The sequence below is a fragment of the Lagopus leucura genome, unplaced genomic scaffold, assembly GCF_019238085.1.
Source record: "Lagopus leucura isolate 7727_CA_CO unplaced genomic scaffold, USGS_WTPT01 Super-Scaffold_100015, whole genome shotgun sequence".
Classification (NCBI taxonomy): Eukaryota; Metazoa; Chordata; class Aves; order Galliformes; family Phasianidae; genus Lagopus; species Lagopus leucura.
The window spans coordinates 4,994,453-5,014,041 of record NW_024962269.1 but is presented as its reverse complement, the minus strand read 5'-3'; the positions used below and the strand labels follow the sequence as shown (position 1 = coordinate 5,014,041).

Genomic DNA, 19,589 nt, shown 5'->3' with positions numbered 1-19,589 from the left:
ATAAAGGAGATTGCCAATGAAGCCAACACCTGTAGACCCAACGCCTGTCAAATTTTGCTCCCCTAAGTCCCTGGAAATTTAGCAGCATTGTTTGCTTTCCATTTTGAAGCTGATTAATTCAATTGATTAATTTGATTTAAGTAGAAACAGAAATACAACAATGACATTCAGATTGAAGGTACACAAGATAGTACTTGAACAAACTTACTGAAAGGAGATAAAACACAACTGTCAAAGCAAAAAGAATCTGTATGTATGTATTTAGATTCTAAAAATGGACATTAGAGATATTTTAAACAGTGAGAAATTCCGCCTGCAGTGTTAATTAATATAGAATAAATACAATTTGTCTTCCATGTAAGTGCAGTCTGGTACGTATGCTTACAGACACACCTTTGTTCTGAGAACATAGGTATAATGCATGCATATATAATGATGTTACAAAGACTTCATTATTCAACATAATACAGCAGTAATTGAAGTTAACCTTAGTGCATCTGTACGGATTGAGGCAAGGCATGACTAGGATTTCCTCCATCCCAGAGCTCTAGAAAAAGACCAGGTACAGATCAAGAGTGGTTATGCTTGGAGAGTACACAGACAAGGCTTGTCACTCTACCTACACTCCCCTGAGGCAGAGATGGGAGCTTGGTGGATCTTTATTAAAATATATATTTTTTTTCCCTACTAAGATGATCCATAAGGGATAGTGCCCTTCAGGCACAACCCTTCAAGAATGTACCTTCTTGTGGTAAAACTCTGCATTGACCCAATGCACAGTAATAAATATCAGTTGGCTCACAATTTTGTACAGTAATAAAGACACTGAATAGCTTGTCAGTGCATGCTTCAGGAAAGAAGTACAATCTGGAACAACGGGGTTTTGGAATACACTTGGAATACAAATCTTCTGCAAGTTGTGGACTTCATTATGAAAACTGTTCATGAATCTAATTAATCTGTGACTGAAGACAATGCAAAAGCATCTCTAGCATCTATTATGCTATTTCTTTGTGTCCTATTATGTAACAAGATAGTTATGAGAAAACCTTTGTTTTAACAATTAACGCTATTTTGCATTAAGATTTGTAGCTGTAACTACCATCATGGACTAGAACCTTTATTTTTTACCTGGTCCTACTCCACACCCTCTGCTGATGAACCAGAATGAACTGGTACATGTGTGGCTTTGTGTGTACAGTTAATGACACACTAAGGCAAGAAGAAGAAGGAGAAAGAGGATCTTCCCTCACAAGAAGGAGAAAGAGGATCTTTCTCTTTACAAAAAACCCACGAAGTGCAGGAAAACTCATTCACAGAGCTCCCAGGGATTCTGATTTGTGAACAGCTCTTTTTCACATATTAACTCCCACTATTTCCTGTACAACAAGAATACTGTGCACACAGATCTGTTTTCAGTTTTCTCACTGGTGGTTTCTCCTAATACTACTCATATATCAAGATCACTTTCACTTCATAACAGTTCACAAATTCTTCCAATAGTAATCCTGTTGTGTTTCTTTGTCTGCTACAGTCTAAATAATTAACAGAGATGCCAGGCAGATGTTAAGTAGCAGTAAAATGTTACTATCTCTGTAATTCCTCGTACAGTAGCTGACAAAGTCTTATTTTGCAAAGAATCCTACTGAAAGGTCATTCTCAGTATGAATATGTGATTGCATAATTACTCAGTAAGGACTTGGGGACTAAATCTCATTCATTTTATAATCTGAGTCAAGTTGGAAAAAAAAATCACATTGTCTATTTGAATTGAACATGTTTATAATGTTCACAGGGAGTTCTCCTCCCCTGCACAGTGCTCAGTGGAGCAGGTACAATACTTTTTGTTATCACAATGAAATGTATGAAAGGAAAGATTGATTAATTCTCTTTGTTTATGACACTATACACAGATCCAAATTCTTAATGCCTCCCCTTACCTTTGTAGGAAATTTGCAGTGTGTGATCCTGAACACAATATCATATCCAGGTTTCATGTGGAAAACAGCAGCTCTGTGTAGAATACCTGTTATAGGGAACATACAGAATAATTACATTGTGTGCTGACGTAAAGTGACTGGCTCATCTGTCTGAAGGACAGGATTTTACTCTGTTGGATTGAAGCAACTTCTGTGAGATTCGAGCCAAGAATATTTGAAAAGAAAATGTTGCTCACAATCTATCTGGCTGAAATCCTATGCTTATCCAGGCAATAGGTTAAGCTAAGAGCCAAAATCTAGCTGTATGGAAAGGTACTGCTGAGATGAGGATGAAGCTTTTTAAGGGAATTCAGTCCCTGGGCAGCTAACCGCATGGGAATTGTAGTGGATGGGGAGTGGTGGGTTCCCATGTCAGATGAGCATGGCAGTGAATGAGTCAGCATTGGTGGCTGTAGTCTTCTTTGTACCCACAGCGATCTTTGTGGTCTTAACCAACATGTTTGGGTTGGATCCTCAATATAGCAAAGAAGTCTACAGCAAATCAGTTCAGATAGTAGAAAAATTACATCCTTTTTCAAGATGCTTTTACACTGATCTTTTACTGATCTTAACAGTTTATTGCCAAAACTTCTAATTAGTTTAACAGTTACAATATCACAGCTCTTACAAATCAACACCACGTACAGCCAAGAAACAGCTGTTCTCATACTCACAGGCTTCTAACATTTATCTAACAATTCAAAAGAAAAACAGAATAAAGTATTAACATCAATATGAGAAAGGAATTCATGTCCTCTGTTATTTTAAAGTGAACTCAAGAAATGTCTGATATATTTAAATAGCTTTTTAATAAATGTTATGTGTGAAAATATGGAAATTCAGATAAAAGCTGCTAGTTTACAACTGATGTGATTTGGGCATGGGAGCAAATGTGGCTATTAAGATGAATAAAATCCTGGACTTCACTGTTTGGGATAGCTCTCTGAGGTTTTCAGCTTTCAGTTTTCAGTTTTACTGTGAATATGCTATATTGGAGCAGTTCAGTTTACAAACCAGCACCCTTCAGGCCTGGGTTTTTTATATAAGAATAACATAAATAAACAAATAGGTCACCTAGCTAACTTGATTTTCCTGTGGCAGATCACTTTCTTCCCTTCAGGAAGCAAAGAATAGGTCTCCTTCAGTGTCACGAAGATAGAAAGTAGTGAAAGCTTTCCCTGTGCTCATCATTTTTACTTCAACCTGCAGAACAAGTTGATTACACTGTGTCAAGTAAAATTTCCTGTGTTATGAGGATATTTTAGTTTTATATTTTTTATTTTTTTGTTAGGTTTCATTTTGCTCCCCTTTCAGGTTTTTAAGAAGTCCTCTCCCTGAATTCTGGCAGAACCCAAGCTCAAGATTCCAACTGTCTAAGCCAAGTTTAAGAATACTGCTATTTACATGGTGCAGTAAGGGCCAGTTAGCCAAGTCTGGTATCAGTCCAGGAGTAATCCTTTCCACAGATACAGGCTGTGTTCTGTCCACGGTCAGGAGGTAGGTTGGACAGAAGTAATGTGGAGTCCTTTTATTAACACAGCAGGCACCCAACTTAGAGCTGTGCCTATTTAGGCTTCTAAAAACAGTTTGCACTGAACGTGCCCTCTGGTTTCCTGGCAGGGCTACTCCCATACCAGTAACTTGATACATGCACTCATGGTCACCATAACACCAGCCAAGCACATGGAAATAAGACCATCTTTAGAAAATACCTCAATGGGTTAAAACAGTAGGGCACAGCTACCAAAGCCATGTTTGAGATTCCTCACCCTGCAAGGCAGAGAGAAGGGCTTGGTACTTTCTGGTTGTTGGCAGCTCAAAGAGGAAAAGGATGATTGTGCAAATGGCAACTTCTTGCATAGAAAGTCTTTCCAGAATTAAACAATTGAGAAGTTTGACTTCGAGTTGCCTTTTCCTTCTGGCACTGAGGTGGAGGAGGGAGCAGGAAGGTATCAGCTCTCCTAATGGTTTGCAGAGTGATTAACTACATGCTGCAGGCCCAAATTCAGCCCTATTCATACTGCTGCAGCTTATAGGGGATGATACAGCGTTACAACCATCTTTGAGGACAAACATTGTCATGGCAGGGATACAGAAAATTATTACTAGCAATCTAATTGCTGAAAGGGAAACAACTTTTTACACATAAATGCCTGGTAAATAGTTAGAAAATATGATGTTTTTAATTTTATCCACAGCACATTTAATCTCAGATTACATATGCAGACATGGAAAGTACTGGCGTGACATTTAAACATACCAAACCTGTCCCATTGTAAGATTTTTTGTTATTATTATTTTTTTTTAATTTTGACTAATTTCTTGTATAGAAAGACCTATTATTGTAGTACATGGTCATTTCTTGGCCATGTGAAAATATTACTCTACTTTTCAAACTTTCTCCCTTCATTTCTGAAAGCATAGGCAAGTTAAAAAATAATCATAGCTTAGTCATAAAATCAGTATGTCAATATTTACTTGGCGCTCCTTCATGTCTTGGTCTTTCTTTGCTATTCTGATGCTTCAACTAAGTCCAGTATGCGTCATCAGGCCCTGGATCTAATAACTTGGGAAGATGATATTTTAAGATGCATTTGCATTAGCAAGTGAAAATCCAAATGGTGTGTGGAAAAGTGTGCTGAGCATGATGCAAAATAATTGCCAAAAGAGGAATTGAGATATAATAAGGTGGAAAAAAAGCACAATGTGCAACAGTGAGAAGGCCTGCGGGTGCATTTGCAGGTTCCTCATGCAGATGGTAAAATTTATTTTTTTTTACATTTCTTTACAAATAAAGATGCAGTTATGACACAATTGATTCAAATCTATTTTTAAATCCGTTCGTCTGAGCTTCTGACACCAGCTTTTAGCGGTCTAAGGAAATTCTTTTAAGAAAAGAATTCAGGCTTCAAAACTCCCAACCACTGCTTCAACCAGGGCAACAGCTGGTGTCCTGGGCACCGTCTGGAAGAAAGAGCAGTTTAAGAGCTATCGGATTGCTTTTCCATCTCACTGGTTTTACAGTTTCATAGTTGTGACTTACTGGGGATCTAACTTGGATATTGATAGATATTTTAGTGTAAATATCATTTATCTCCCTAGAAGTGGGGGCTTTCTTTTCAGTGCAATAGGAGAAGGCCCACTGCTTTACCAGGGCAGCAGATGGGCAAAGTGAGTGAACACTCTGTTAGTTTCTTTTTCAATGCTCGTACGTAAGCACTGCTGCATCTGAAACCCAATTACTATAGCATTTAGTGCAAAGAATAAATCACAACAAGTATGAAACTGAAAGTACTGCCACATACATACAGTGTGTTTCTTTCAGAGCATTTCCACCCAAAAGTATGACTGTTAAATGTAAAACAGACTCTCTCATTCATGCTTTAGATTTCTTTTTTTTTTTCTATAGTTTTGTCAAATCTACAGTTTGGAGACTACAAAATAAGTTTTATATCCCAAACAGCTTTATCACAAATGATTATATGAGAATGCTACCTTTCTCTTTGTGTTCAAATTGTCTTTTGATGTTGGTAGTGTTTTCTTGGGGCTGGCAACATTGCATGGTCAGAGAATGCGCTTGAAACACAGCACAATGGTTTTAGGGGAGCATACCTGAATTCCCCCAGTGAACTGGCATCTGAGTCCTTGCCTGGGGAGCAACAATATGACACAAAGCATCACACAAGTGGTTCCAAATCGTCTGCTTTTTTTTTAAGTTCTCAGACACTTGTGGAAAACAATCTTAGCATGATGTTATTGCCAAGTGTGCACAAGCCTCTTCCCAAAAGACTGGCTTGTGAGTTAATAATGTACTTTGTGCATTTGCAACACAATTGCTAGGCAGAGCACACTTCGTGTACTGCCCTGCTCTGCAGCTTGCCTCAGTTCAGGCACACTCATTCAAGCTGCTCTTTTAAAAGCTGCAGCTTTAAAATTTTCTCCACTGTTCATTTCCCTCCTAAAAATCTCCCACATAAGCATTCTTACTCCTGCAGTTTCACCAATGCTAGCAAGTGTGGGAGGGCTGGCATTTTTGGTACAAGCACATTTGGACTTTCACTACAATGTCTGCTCTGCTCCCCTGAATACATTTGCAATTAATCAGAGGGACCTACGACAAAGGGTGGTATACTGTGAAAGGTATCTACTGCATTAGGACTTAATATCCCCTCATTTCATGCAGATAGCGATGCTCTCCTCCCCCAAGAACTCCCTCTTTTTCTAGAAATTACTGAATGAGAAAAAGTTCTGTCAGAGGAAACTGAAAACAATAAAAGATCCCTGATCTGCTCATGAAAAGTGCTGTAAGAAAGCCAGGCTCTATACCATTATACTATATAATATAGAGTAGCAAATCATTATTAAAATTGAAGCTGTTCATTTTCAAATAGATCATATGTGGAGATGAACACTGTTCAGATTATCCTCATTACTAGAGGGAAGGTACATTTTACACTGATTTTCACACAAACGCCGTATGATCTTACGTGGTACATATTCAAGTAGCTGGAATCCATTAAAACCATGCTCCAGCTGTGCAATCACTGTCCTCACAAAGATACATTTTTACATGTGGTTAATGCCAGGAAGAATCCACAACTTCAATTATGAGATCACCAAAATATGTTGTTTATTGCAGAGAAAAGCATTTGTAGCTTTTTTTTTTTTTTTTTTTTTTAAATATCCAGCCAACACCACACTACTAAAGCTAGATAATAGAAATCCTGGAGAAATTTGAGCTAAATCTGTCTGGATTATAGCTGTGGGATTATCTGAATGCTAAATTACTGTATATGTTTTACTCGTAAGCATAGCACAGACAGTATGGGAAGATGGATGACTATGCAGATCGCAATAAAATCCATCCCCAGGGGACTTTTTAATACACGAGGTAAACAACCCCTCTCAATTTATCAAGCATTCTGGATTGAATTAATGCTGTCATTTACTTTGCTGTTGCTGTGTAGAGAAATACGGTTTAACTTAAACAGCTCCTTTCGCAGCAGAAAAACAAAGGTTTTCCCTTTGCATCCTTCATAACACGTCATGCAGGAATATTAATTGGCTGCTGTGTTTGTGTAACTGAATTAAAGAAAACACAACTGTAGTTTACTGTGTAATCAGAAAACCAAATTATATGCAATATTTAGAAAAAAGATTAACTCCATCTGCCTTGTTAAACCTTCCCTTCCCCTCCCCCGTTGTTTACACACCAGAATTTCTGGCTTTCTAAGGACATACAGTGAGTGAACCTGGATTGACCTGACACATAGCATCTCAGAATTTCCCCTTGAGTGATTCACAGATGTGTGAGCTGCGACCAAAAAAAGCAAAGAGAAAAAATGCAGGGCACTGTACAGTCTGAGTGTATCTGAAAGAGGTGATACCGAGTGTGCCATGTCCGAGTCCCTCCTCTACTGCAAGTGCACAGCAATGGATTACAAACACATTCCTTTGGTAGCCAATTCAGCTCTGTTTGACAATTGCAAGTGAAATTACTTTCAGCTATAGTGGGGCAGGGGCTATTCTAATTCCTATTATTCTCCTGACATGTATTACTGCTCGCTGGTGCTTTCTTGTCATTTTGAGTAGCTATGCCACATGTTTATGTACCACACAGTTATATGACACGTGAAGCAATCGGGCAGGCTTTCCTAGGGAAGCAGGCTAGACAGTAATTTCTGCTCCCTGTGAACAGATATCAGATGATATAGAAATGTTCACTTTCATTTCCTTCTTTCACAGTCAAAGATGGTATGTGGCTTTGTAAACAGATTAAATACAATTTTAGATCCTGGGAAGCTGTCAATGTAATCCTTTGGTCAAAGTACAGACAAACAAACAAAAGAATCGACCTTAGCCAGAGAGCTCAGCTGCATCCAGCTTTTAAGATTTATAATTTTTGGCAGAAGACAAATTTAGAAAGAGCATCAAAATGTTTTGTTTTTTTTTACTAAGGAAAGACTGTTATGAATATATGCCCTTGAAATTTGAACATGATAGCTGATATTCTCAAACTGTGCATATAAGGTAGCAGATTTGGGTTGTCAGACCCTTTGATGTTTGATAAAGAAAAGTGGGCTCTGTTCTTCATCTTTTCTCCCTCAACCAAATAAGTCATTTCCTACAATTTCTGCTGCTTCTTGCACTTCCACCTGCTTTTGTGGTGAACGTCTGAGAACTAGTTGACCTAAAACACTAGAGCTTTGTTTTAATATGAACTGTCTCCAGAACAGTGCTCTCAAGGAGCTGAACCAGAGGCAGTAACAACGAGGTATCTCCAGGTTAAATGTTAAAGCCACCTAGACCAAAATGTTGCAAGATACATGAGTGGAAGTTTGAGTTAATGAGCTCAGGTCTACTCTGTCTACAGGTGCAGCGCTCATTGAAAAGACTTCAGATTATACAGGATCAATCCCAAAGGCAGTCCCTGTATTATGGTCTCCGCCACAATATTTTTGGAATTGAAAAGCTTGAAAAATTGATATGGTAAAGAAATGGAAGAGTATAGGTTGCAAAGGGCTTGTGTGAGGGTTTTTTTTTTTCTTTTTTAATCAACCTCAGGTATGAAAGGGAATTCTAAAGAACTTGGAAATAGAAGGATCTCATATCACATTACTAATCTAAAGAATACATAATTTGGGGATTGAAACATTAGGAAAAGATTTATAGTGAAAGAAGAAAACTTACTAACTCAAACAGCACAGCACAGTCATAGATCAAACAATGCAATAGGGCACTTCATATTACTTTCAGGAATGCTAGATATGCTTCTCCTATCTCTTATATATTCATTACAAAATTCATTCTACTATAACCCAGACATAAATTAAACTATTTCCTAAAGTTTGTTTGGAGAAACTGAACTTTACAGGCAAATATTAACTCAGCTAGCATGTCTTTCTGGAAATAAAGGTACAGTTTGGTTAGCATGAGCAGTATTTCATTCAAAAGGGGATGAAACAATTTTAGAAATCTGGTTCAGTAACACTGTTAGATAAGAGCTCTCATGCTTAGCACTCTATATGAGCTTCACCACTTTCCTGAAACAGAGTTCCAGTTTGACATCAAACTTCATGAAAACTCAAATATTTTCAGAGGAGATCTACAAAAATACTGTACAGGTAGGGAAAAATATATTTTAGTTGTTGTACATTAAGAAGCACTTCCTGTAGCCCTGCCGGACCATCAACCATCAGTGTCACACAGGTACTTTGTAAAGCTCTGATGCAAACAATTGTCTGCAAAGTGCTCAATGTTCCATTTTCTATTGGGCAGCTGACCACATAAGGAAAAACACAATTAGACATGGCATGGAACAATATCATCTGCAGTTTTACTGCTAATGTCAACGCATTTGCTAAAGCTGCATGGAAAATAAACCACAACCTTTGTGGAGGTGGTTTCTCCAGCACAGACCAGCATTTAGTCATGGTGCCAGAGCAACACAGGGATGTCTGATGGCTGTCCATGTTGTACTGACTTAAAGGGTAAAGAGGAAAAACAACATATTTATTACTGTTATTACCTTCTTTTTTTTTCTCCTTCACCAGCAATGCTGTATATGAGCAAAACCCTGATTATATTGTTCCAGAAACACAGTCCTCTGCTAGGAGTTTATCAAAAACTATTAAGGTGATTTTACTGTATTTGATATTCACTTAATAAGATTTTAAATTGAAACCATAATTTTCTCTTCTGAGGTGTAAAATAAAACTAAGGAGAAAGATTAAGAAACTTCAGCAAATATATTAAAACTGAATACATTAAAACTCATGTCAGAGATAACAGCTTCCCCTCCAAACGTTGTCCCTGCAGTGAATACAGCAGCTTTCACTCTGCATAGTATTATTTATTTTGTTTTAGTGTGCTTTTGAACTTCAAGTTTGCACTAACCTATCCTTTACAACACAGCTGTTCTGGCTGTTTGAGAAATGACAGGCAGGTGAAATTCACAGAGCTGAACTCACCATTGTGGAGGCATGACAAAAGTTTTATCAACCTCAGTGGAATTTCACTGAGTTTAATTTTATTTAAATTCATTTCATGATTTAATATACAATGAAATGAAGCACTGCAGATATGTGGTTATAACCACATGAAGCACTACAAAATCATGGCTATAACCGTACCTGCCTGACATGTTGATTTTGTCATTTAAAATGAATTAAATTTAACTTTATTCCTAATATTTATGTGTGAAATGTTTAACTTATTCAGACTAGAACTAATTGTACAATGAGTATTTTCACTATTCAAGCTGCTTACACTGAGAATTCAGCTTTTTTTTCTTTCTTTCTTTCTTTATTTTTTTTTTTTTTGTTTGTTTTTTGTTTTGCTAACTCAGTTGTTTTTATCACTATATTTCATTGGCTGTTCCTTATGCCATGGCTCCATGTTGAAAAATCTAAGTGGCAAGAAAAGATTGTCCAAATGTAAGTGAACAAAGCAGCTATTTGGAACTTTGGAATGCTCTTTCTACTCAGTTCAGCCAACAGCATAAAAGCATTCAAAATGAACGCTAGCCAGTTCTTCTTCACTCCTACTTTGTTACCCAAAGGTTCAGTGCATCTGAACACAGAAATTAATTTAGTAATGCAAATAAATTATTTGACAATATATTTTAAAGGAACATACAGCCTTTTACCTGCCACCACATTGCTTGTAAATCTGTCTTACACCTCTCAGTGCATGCACAATATCTACATGAAAATGAGGAATCAACTTTGTTTGGAAAAGAGGACTGTAAGGAGTGATGGGACAGAAGCAAGAGCATTTTCCTGTTTCAGCACACATCTAACTAAGAAAGTTTGTATTTATGTATTTATTTTTGTCAGGGATTTGAAATTTTATGTGGTATTTATTTTTCAGGAGGCCTTCTCAGTTCTCCACTCACTAACACCAGCTGAAGCACAAATCCTGGAAAATCTTAGCTCCTCTAAAGAAAAACAAGTTGTGACCATACAGCTGAAACCCTCAAATCACTGCCAACTGGCCCTAGCTTGCAAATTCAGTATTCAATCCCAGGTTATGTTTGCCATGGTAAGGTGCTTTCTTTGAAAGACAAGTGTTGAGCTGTGCCTGTCCCATCATAGCTTTGTTCAGATCTTCATCTCCCCGTTCCCTCACAAATCCCCAGTACTGAAACCTTGATTTAGTTCAAGCTAACTGGCAAATTACTACTTAAGTGTGATTGTTGCAGTGATACGTAGGCAAAGCTTTTGAGCGTGTTCAATATATGTAACTTTCAAAAGATTCAGTTTACCTTTAGTTGAAAACACTTGTGCTTTTCCTGGTGGCTACCCTCACATCAGACAGTGACTAATGTTATACTTAGAACCCAAATCCAAGGACTGCTCTAGAGTGCTGTGGGGCATCCTACAACTGGAGATGACTTCAGTTGCAATTGTGGGTGCTCAGCATGCTTAAAAATTAGGCCATGTATTTTTAAAAGCTATCAAATATTGTGCTGTTAAAATAATATCTCTTTTTCATGTGGCAGAAATAAAAATATCACAAGAATTTCTGCTGGCTCTGCAAATAATAGCAATTGCTGTCAGCATTTGTTTATGAAAACCAGCAAAAACCAACAAAATAACATTCTCCCTCTACCCAACACTGAATTACACATATATTACTGTAATTAGTGAAGGAGCTTGTGCCTCACATAAGCTAAAATTATTTTCCAAAGCAGTTTAATGCACTAACAAGTCACATGCATTCGTTTAACACAGGAGCACGTAAGTGGATTTTTACTTCATTTTACTACACTGCTACTGGATTTCAATCACAGAGCAGGAATAAGCAGAGGAGCCAAGGGCTGAATCGATAATACAGCATGAATTAACATTTCTTTTATCAAGCAATATGGAATGAGCAAATGCCAAAACATGTTATTCTAGTTTAAGGCTACACTGTGGATATATAATTTGTGAATGCTAACACTGACACTTTTAACATTTTAGAACTTGTTTGTACTTGTTAGGTAGCATTAATTTGCTTGGTGGTGCCACACTGTAATCAGTGAATATTTTAGATTACTTCTTACTCTGCACTTAATGAAAAATTAAGAAAAATATGTAAGATGATGATAAAGGCCAGATCTGCTTTGCTGTTGTCAACTGCAAGGCAATTTTGAGTGAATTTATCTGCATTCACCTTTGATACACACACTCAAACATACAATGTGGCAAGTCTCACAACAGCAATGGAACACAAAAGTGTTTTCTAAATGATTTCTTTGCTGCCTACTATGTACAGAACATATTCCTTGAAGTGAAGCGGAACGGGATAAAAGTGACAGCACACCTATGCAAATGAAATGTTCATTAAAAAAACAGACACATTTGGCTCATTTAGGCTATAGGGTTTCTTTGGTACTAAGTACATGACTGGATTTCTCACCAACACCACTGTGGACAGTAACAGCAAATGCAGACCAGTAATGAAGAATGGGATGAATGGAAACAGCATGAAGAGGTTTGCAGGTGCTCCTGCTCTAACTGCAGGGCTCTGCATCTGGGTGACAAGACTGTTTCTTTTCTAAAATCTGCCATGTTAAGAGCATGTCCTTCTTTTGAAAAGTCATTTCTTCTTAACAGCGGCTTGGTGCCTCCCTTAAATTTAAGTGAAATAGGATTTTTTTCTTTAGACAGAAAAGCTAACATACAAAGTAGTGGTCTTAGTTCCAATGATTAAGTAAAAAATGTTTAGGAAAATATTTAGCTATATTATTTCCGGTTTGCAATAAGTAAAATTAAAGTTGGGTAGAAGGGGCCATTGTTTTGTTTCAACTTCTGTAGTTTTTGTTGGAAATAGGATGAGGAAATAGCATGCTTTAGGAAAAAAGCAGTTGTATCCCAGAAGAGAATGATGAGCATCTGTCAAAACAGTCCAGTAGTAAAGTCTAAGGGACTGATTTTGGACGAAGGTTGAGATGCAGAATACCTTTTTTTTTTAATTGTAACTTCTCACATGAGTGTGTTTCAGACAGGGAAGGGTACAAGATTTCTAGTTTCAGTGAAATTAATTATTACTTTGGGAACAGCGTATATATATAATAGCAGTGCTTCAGTGGTAGTCTCAGTTAGGAAGTGAAGTGTCTTACACAGCAGGAGGAATTTCCATCATCAGTGAAAGATACTTCTCCTTTGCTCTGATGTTGCCATGCTCCTGATGCTTTTTTATTTGTTTTCAATAGGCAGACTGTTGCATTGTTAAACTAACTTCTTGAGGGTTTGTTCTTGTTTGGTATGTATGGGCTTTTTCTGTTTGGTTGGTAGGTTGGTTGTTTTCTTCCCCCTCCAAAAAAAAAAAAACAAAAAACAACAACCAAACATTTTCCAACAAAAAATCATACACCTGTCATAACCTGGTAATATTACAGTGGCTGCTTTGAAGAGTGGTGTGGAAAAGTATTTGCCAAACCTTTTGATCCATAGTAATCAGAACAGAAGTGCCCAAAACCCAGAGATTAAAGGATTAAGCCTCAAGAAAGACTTGTGGTATTCTAAGAAAATGTGACTGATGCTCACCACTTATATTTTACAGTGCTGATGAGATTTAGTGTTTAAGGTCCTTTCCTGTTCAGACATAAAAGCTGCTGTAATCAGAGCATTACTAGGAAAAACTACTCTGGCTGGGGATTCAATATGTTTAAATTGTTGAGCCAAGGTTATTGTTTGGATTAGGTTAGAAAGGATGACATAGAAATAAGTAAGCTTCTGTACTGCAGCAAAACAGAGAAGAACAAAGAAAAATGTTTGTGTTTGTACATGGCATTCTGGAAACCCCAAGTATGCTAGTGATAGCTATATAAAAATAATTCAGAATAGCCTAGCAACTAGATATTGTATAGCTATGTATAAAAAGCCACTAGAAGCAGAATAAACATTTCCACCAAACTGAAACCAATATGAAAGCAGAACTGGAGGCAGTGGAGATGGAAAAAACTTATTAGGACAGCTTGCCCATCCCCCAGACCTGTTGTCCCTTGAAACCCGTGTTCTTGGTTCATGCATACCTCTTCTGTGTGTTCTGCTACACAACACTTAATGCATAAACAACTAACACCCATTAGTGTCATCCTACAAAACATGCAATAACAGGCTAAACTGACAGTAAGCCGTTCTAGGATATCTGTTAGTAAGTCCAAAGATTTTTTGCGGACTTCATATATCCAAACAGCTAGCAGCTTTTTCATAGGAAATACAAAGCTATTGATAATATTTGGTCTTCTTTACAATTTAGAGAGGCATTGGAATTGGATATTGGAGAAAATATCAGCATAAGACTCTGTTCAGATATGCAATTATGGCATTTCAAACATTGCTGGATTATTATTACTGATTAAGGAAAAAAACAACACAGCAGCTGTCTGAGGAATTCCCTCCATGTCTGGATTATTGATTTAATAGCTACACATCATCTAGATCTTACCACTCCACTCATGTCTGAAAATGAGTTTGCATTATTATTTTCTCTGTAATTGGACAAGAATTATGTATTTTATTAAAATCAGTCTGATCTGGGGGAGAGTTCAGGATTGGTTGTTATTTCCACTAAAGAACTTCACACAATAGAAATACAAAAGACCAACTCTATCTTTGAAAGTAAAAATTAAGGTATTTGGAGCTAAAAAATAAAAATAAAAATCGACTTTTCAGAAAAGAAAGTATTGAATTTCACTTACAATTGACTCAAAAACTATCCTTTTCCTTTTTACCCCTCTAGACAATTGGAGGTAGAAAAATGAAGCAGAAATGTAAAACACGAAACCTATTGTAGTGTGAAATGGGATGTAAGTGTTACAGTGGGTTAGGTTACAGTGATACACTTAAGTTGTGGTACACTTAGGAAGGCTAGATAGATAGATGGTAGACAAAAATTGCCTGCTAACTTTACACCCCTTGCCTGTCCGCGTGTGCTGCAGTCAGCCAGTCTCTGCTTTACTTCCTTATTGCTTGGTTCAGCCTGCTCAGGCTGTGGTTTTTGCTCTGTACGAGGCTCCCTGTACATGCCCTGCTTGTGAAGCATGCAGATAAGAGGCATGGTGCGAACGGCAGCTTATGTCACGTGCACAAGATATGGCAGTGTTGTGGGGTACAGTGCTGCAAGAGGCAGCCCCAGGAATACAGAGCTTCTTTGAGAGCGGATTGCTTTGGATTCACTTGCCTAAAAACGTGGGTGTTGACTGAGAAAAGTAACAGTATTCAGAACTGAGAATGTAAACATAGTACAGTAAACACTCTATTCATGAGTGCTTACCCAGAGCAGGGTAATCTAAGCAGTACAGACTGTCCTGGTCAAAGAAACTTGCATACATATGAGAATGATACAGTTTGTGTTTTACTGCCTCAGTAAAGCATCCCTCTTTCCTAGTATGGAGGGTGCAGCAGACAGCAGTGAGTCCTGTAAAAGCCATTTCCTTCTAGAGTTGGAGTCAACAGAGGTGGCATTTTACTACAGGCCTCTCATATATGAATTGAATTGAATTTAGTTCTACCACATTAGCAAGCAAAACAATACATAAAACCCTTAATGTGATTATTGGCCTAAAAATGGTGAGACTTGTGCACATATGTGATGTTACTTATGCTATTTATTTGTTCAGCATGGGCCTAAAAAAGCAACAACAAAACCAAACCAACTTGAGTAGCTGCATCAGTTGCTGGCTCTCTAACCTGCATTTACAATGATTTTTGTGGAAGAGTATCTTGTCCTAAAATACTATTGTGAATATGTTGCCCTAAAATACTAGTCTGCCTGTTTCTGACAAGTAATGAGCACATGCATGGAAATAATGTGTCTTCCCACAGTGTTAGCTGTTGACAGTATTCAGGTTCCTGCAAAACGTCACAACTTTCAGGAGAGGTGTGGAAAAGTCTACGTAATGAATAATGAAGACACTAAGCCAATAAGAATATACTATGAACAAAAAATGTATCTAAAATGTTGAAGAGAAAAGCTCAATATATAAATCCAGGTATATATATAAAGTTAGGTTTTCATATTTTTATTGGAGGAGGGAAGGAAGATTACGAAATTAGTGCCTGCAGAAGGGGGCCAGAGGTAACAATTAAATAATGCCTGTTCTTTGTTCTAATAAAAAATAAACACTGTATATTGATCCTCAGCTGTCTTCTGCAATAAACTATTCTAACACAATAGCTATTCACAGCCTTCTGTTCTAAACCACTCCTACCAGCTATACTTACTCAGCTCTGTTATTCTATGATCTACCTGCTCCTTTGCTGAAAGATCAACAACACAGCGACCGCTTAACTTGTAATGCATGCTTTTTTGTTAGAGCCATGTAATTCTGAGACCTACTGAAACCTTCTAAAATAAATATGAAATACTTAAAAACCACAGAATGAAGACGTGCTACCTTTAATGATGGAGAGATACTAGCAATAGGTCCCAGCAACAGCTCAAAATGATGGCAGGTATTGATCCATTCAAAATTGTCATTTTGTTTCAAAATGACAAAAACATTTTGTTATCACAATCACAATGCTTAAGTTAACTTTCTGAAAATAAATGAATGGAAACTGGAAATCTATGAACAAAAAATGCTAGATAAATCTCAGACCGTACCAATGCTAGGTTTTCAAGTGCTTTTTTGCAGATAAACATGATAAATTTTTCAAGCTCTGTATGTATCTTGCTATTGGCTGTCCTCTTTGATATAAGCCTATTCTCTACCCAGTTACCAGCTAAGTATTATAGAATTAACCACGACTGTTAAGGTCACATGAAATCAACATAAAAGTGATAAAACATGAAGGGATCAAGAACATAACACAATCTCTTATTTCTGTTTCCTAAGTCTCTGGAGAAATACTTTAAAAGTTCACTTCATAAATACTTATCTAAACATTCTAATCTTTTCATATTATTTCAAATAAAGGTAGTTGAATTTTAAATCCAGTACTGATTGGATTTAAATATTTCAATAAATCATATTAAATAAATCATGTTGTGAATCATAGAAAAATGTGCAAATCTGCAATCCTAGTATACGTTTATGTTATCATTCCCATAGGCTTTACACAAAGAGAATGTTTTGCTGCAGTGCTAACATATTTAATCATTTATGATATAACAAATTACCCCTCTTTTGTTTATTAACAGTTAGCTAAAAGCTGGCTAGAAAACTACTGACTCTAATCTCTTTAATTTCAACCAGTGATTTTGTTGCCTGAGTATCTTGCTACTGGAGATCCTCTAGCTGATATTTTTGGCATTTTTAGCCTGCCACAATTGTACAGCTTTATCGAATGAGAGCTTCAAAACCAGCAGCTATATTTCTAAATTATTCCAGTCTGGAAAAAAAGAAAAAAATACTCTACTTTGAGGGGAAAAAAAAAAAAAGCATTAATTGCTTTTGGAATGAGCATGTCTGTCTTTATAGCTTTCATCCTACTACCCTTGTTGTCATTTTCTAGCTCCTCTGTTTCTCTTAAATTCCTCCAATATCTCACTATAGAGGGTTAATCTTAATTTGTAGAGATTATGATGTTGATTCCAAGAGAGATTAAACAACTTACTACTTAACAAAATCTATCCTTCCCTCTGTGGAGGTCTGGTTTTTACAGTTGCTATCTCTCTTCCTTGTTTCTCCCAATCAAAAGCTTAACTCTGTGAGTTAAGCATGTCATTTTTTAAAAGGCCACCACTAACCTATTGCTATTCTTATCAGTCAAAAAAATAACTGTAATGGATTGACTTCTTAGCTGATTATTTTTTCCCCGAAGCTCTGTAACTTTTTTTCAAAGGCTCAACTTATTCTCCCATATCAATACCAATGTTACCCTCAAGGACTTTCATTTTCTATATTGTTAACCATTTCTGTTTTGTTTTGTTTGTTTTTTGCCTTCTGCTAATCACATTTGTCCTGTCTTTCATTTCATTCCCATTTATCCCATTACACTTCATGTCTCAGAACTCTGTTATCTTCTCCATGCACTTCTGTTTTTTCAACTAATACTTCCACAGAAAGCCTTCAGCTATGCACAGAGCCTCTATGTTCAGTCAAGCAAGCCTTTATGAATTCCCCCTTGCAAATTTCTTCATTGAAATCACAGTCTATATAATTCAATGTATAGAGCTGTATTACTGTCGCTATATAGATATCCAGATATACGTATAATAGAAGAATCACCAAGGTTGGAAAAGACCTAGAAGACCATCCCATCCAACCATTCACCTATCACCAATAGTTCTCACTAAACAACGTCCCTCAACACAATGTCTAAACATTCCTTAAACACCTCCAGGTAGGTGACTCCACCACTGGCCTGCGCAGCCCATTCCAGCACCTGACCACGCTTTCAGAGAAGCAGTACTCTCTAACATCCAACCAGAATCTCCCCTGGTGCATATGTGGCTGTATGTATGTTTGTGTGCAAAGACAGACATAAATGCTGATGAACTGACCCTGTTAAGGCCATCTGGATCCGTACCTCTGACCCTGGAACTCAGTGCTGCTCAGTATGGTGCTTTTCTGATTCTTCCTCAGAGCTGCAGCGTATGGATCAGTGCAGGACTGAGGGGCTGCCAGTGAGGGAATCAACCATCGTACAGAGGGGCGTCATCATCTAGAAACATGTGAGAGGAAATATCACTGAATGAGCAGATGAGGGGGAGAGCCACGTGTGAAAAAGGGAATGAAGCAGTGGGAGACAGGGAGAAATGCAACGAAATGAAACAATGTGGAGGTGAAAAACAAGAAGACAAGGCTAAAGAGACCATAAAGCACACAGATGAGAGAGCAAAAGAACAATCCGTGGGGTAGGACTGAAACAACTGCCACCACGGAACAATGACAGAACTACAGGCAAAGCCAAAAGGCTCGAAGGGAAGAGAAGTAATAAAGATTTAGTAGAATGTCGTGTATAATGGCACCTCAGACCGCATCCCTTCTCTCTTGCCCCAATGGCCGGCAGCCCAGTGACATACTGGGGCCTCTGGTCAGGGCTGGGGGCTCTGCCAGAGGGCTTCCACACGGTGCGCGAGAGGGGACGTGTGGCCAATCGCTGCACTTTCTCCACTTGGCAGCAAGGTCTGAAATGTGGCCGCCGCTCGAAACCCAGCGGCGCCAGGAGAGGCTTGCCAACGGCTACGGAAAGCGGCGGGGAGAAAAGAAAGCCGTGCCTCGGCCCACAGCGGAGAAGAGGACGGGAGACGAGCGGGGACGGCCAGTTGCCGTGGAGAAGGCAACGCCGCGCGGCAGCCTGCGCGCGAATAAAATGGCGGCGGGCGGCAGCGGCCCGTCGCGGGTAAGGCGGCGGTTTGGGCGCGGGGCGACGAGCGGGGAGGCGGGAAGCGGCGCGGTGCAGTGCAGAGGGTGCGGGCCGCACGCTGAGTCGCCCTCGTTGCAGGTGTGCAGAGCGCCGGGCGGCCTCTCGGAGCCCGCCGGGAGCGGCGCGGTGAGCGGCGATCTGCTGGCGCGGGAGGAGCACTACAAGTAAGTGGCGGCCTAGGGGCGGCGGCATCCCCTGCTCGCATCCCCTGCTCGCATCCCCTGCTCGCAGCCCCTGCTCGCAGCCCCTGCTCGCAGCCCCTGCTCGCATCCCCTGCTCGCATCCCCTGCTCGCATCCCCTGCT

At 38.5% G+C, this 19,589-nt stretch overlaps 1 protein-coding gene and 1 long non-coding RNA gene across 3 annotated transcripts in view; one reads left to right on the top strand and one right to left on the bottom strand.

Moving 5' to 3' along the window:
- Nucleotides 1-410: 410 nt before the first annotated feature.
- LOC122182447 lies at nt 411-19,045 on the bottom strand. 2 transcript variants are annotated; one of them, XR_006179807.1, is made up of 4 exons: nt 18,888-19,045; nt 18,446-18,580; nt 1,941-2,026; nt 411-547 (listed from the first exon to the last, which is right to left on the bottom strand). It is a non-coding gene; the product is annotated as an uncharacterized LOC122182447 (long non-coding RNA). The 2 variants fall into 2 exon arrangements; XR_006179806.1 differs by lacking the exon at nt 18,888-19,045 and having other exon boundaries at nt 18,446-18,689.
- The window catches only part of TEX9 (testis expressed 9), an 18,586-nt gene continuing 17,836 nt past the window's right edge, over nt 18,840-19,589 (top strand). Inside the window, exons 1-2 of the mRNA XM_042875731.1 lie at nt 18,840-19,261; nt 19,364-19,449. Coding sequence (XP_042731665.1) covers nt 18,869-19,261; nt 19,364-19,449 — 479 coding nt within the window. The 5' untranslated portion in view covers nt 18,840-18,868. The remainder of the gene's footprint in view (nt 19,262-19,363; nt 19,450-19,589) is intronic.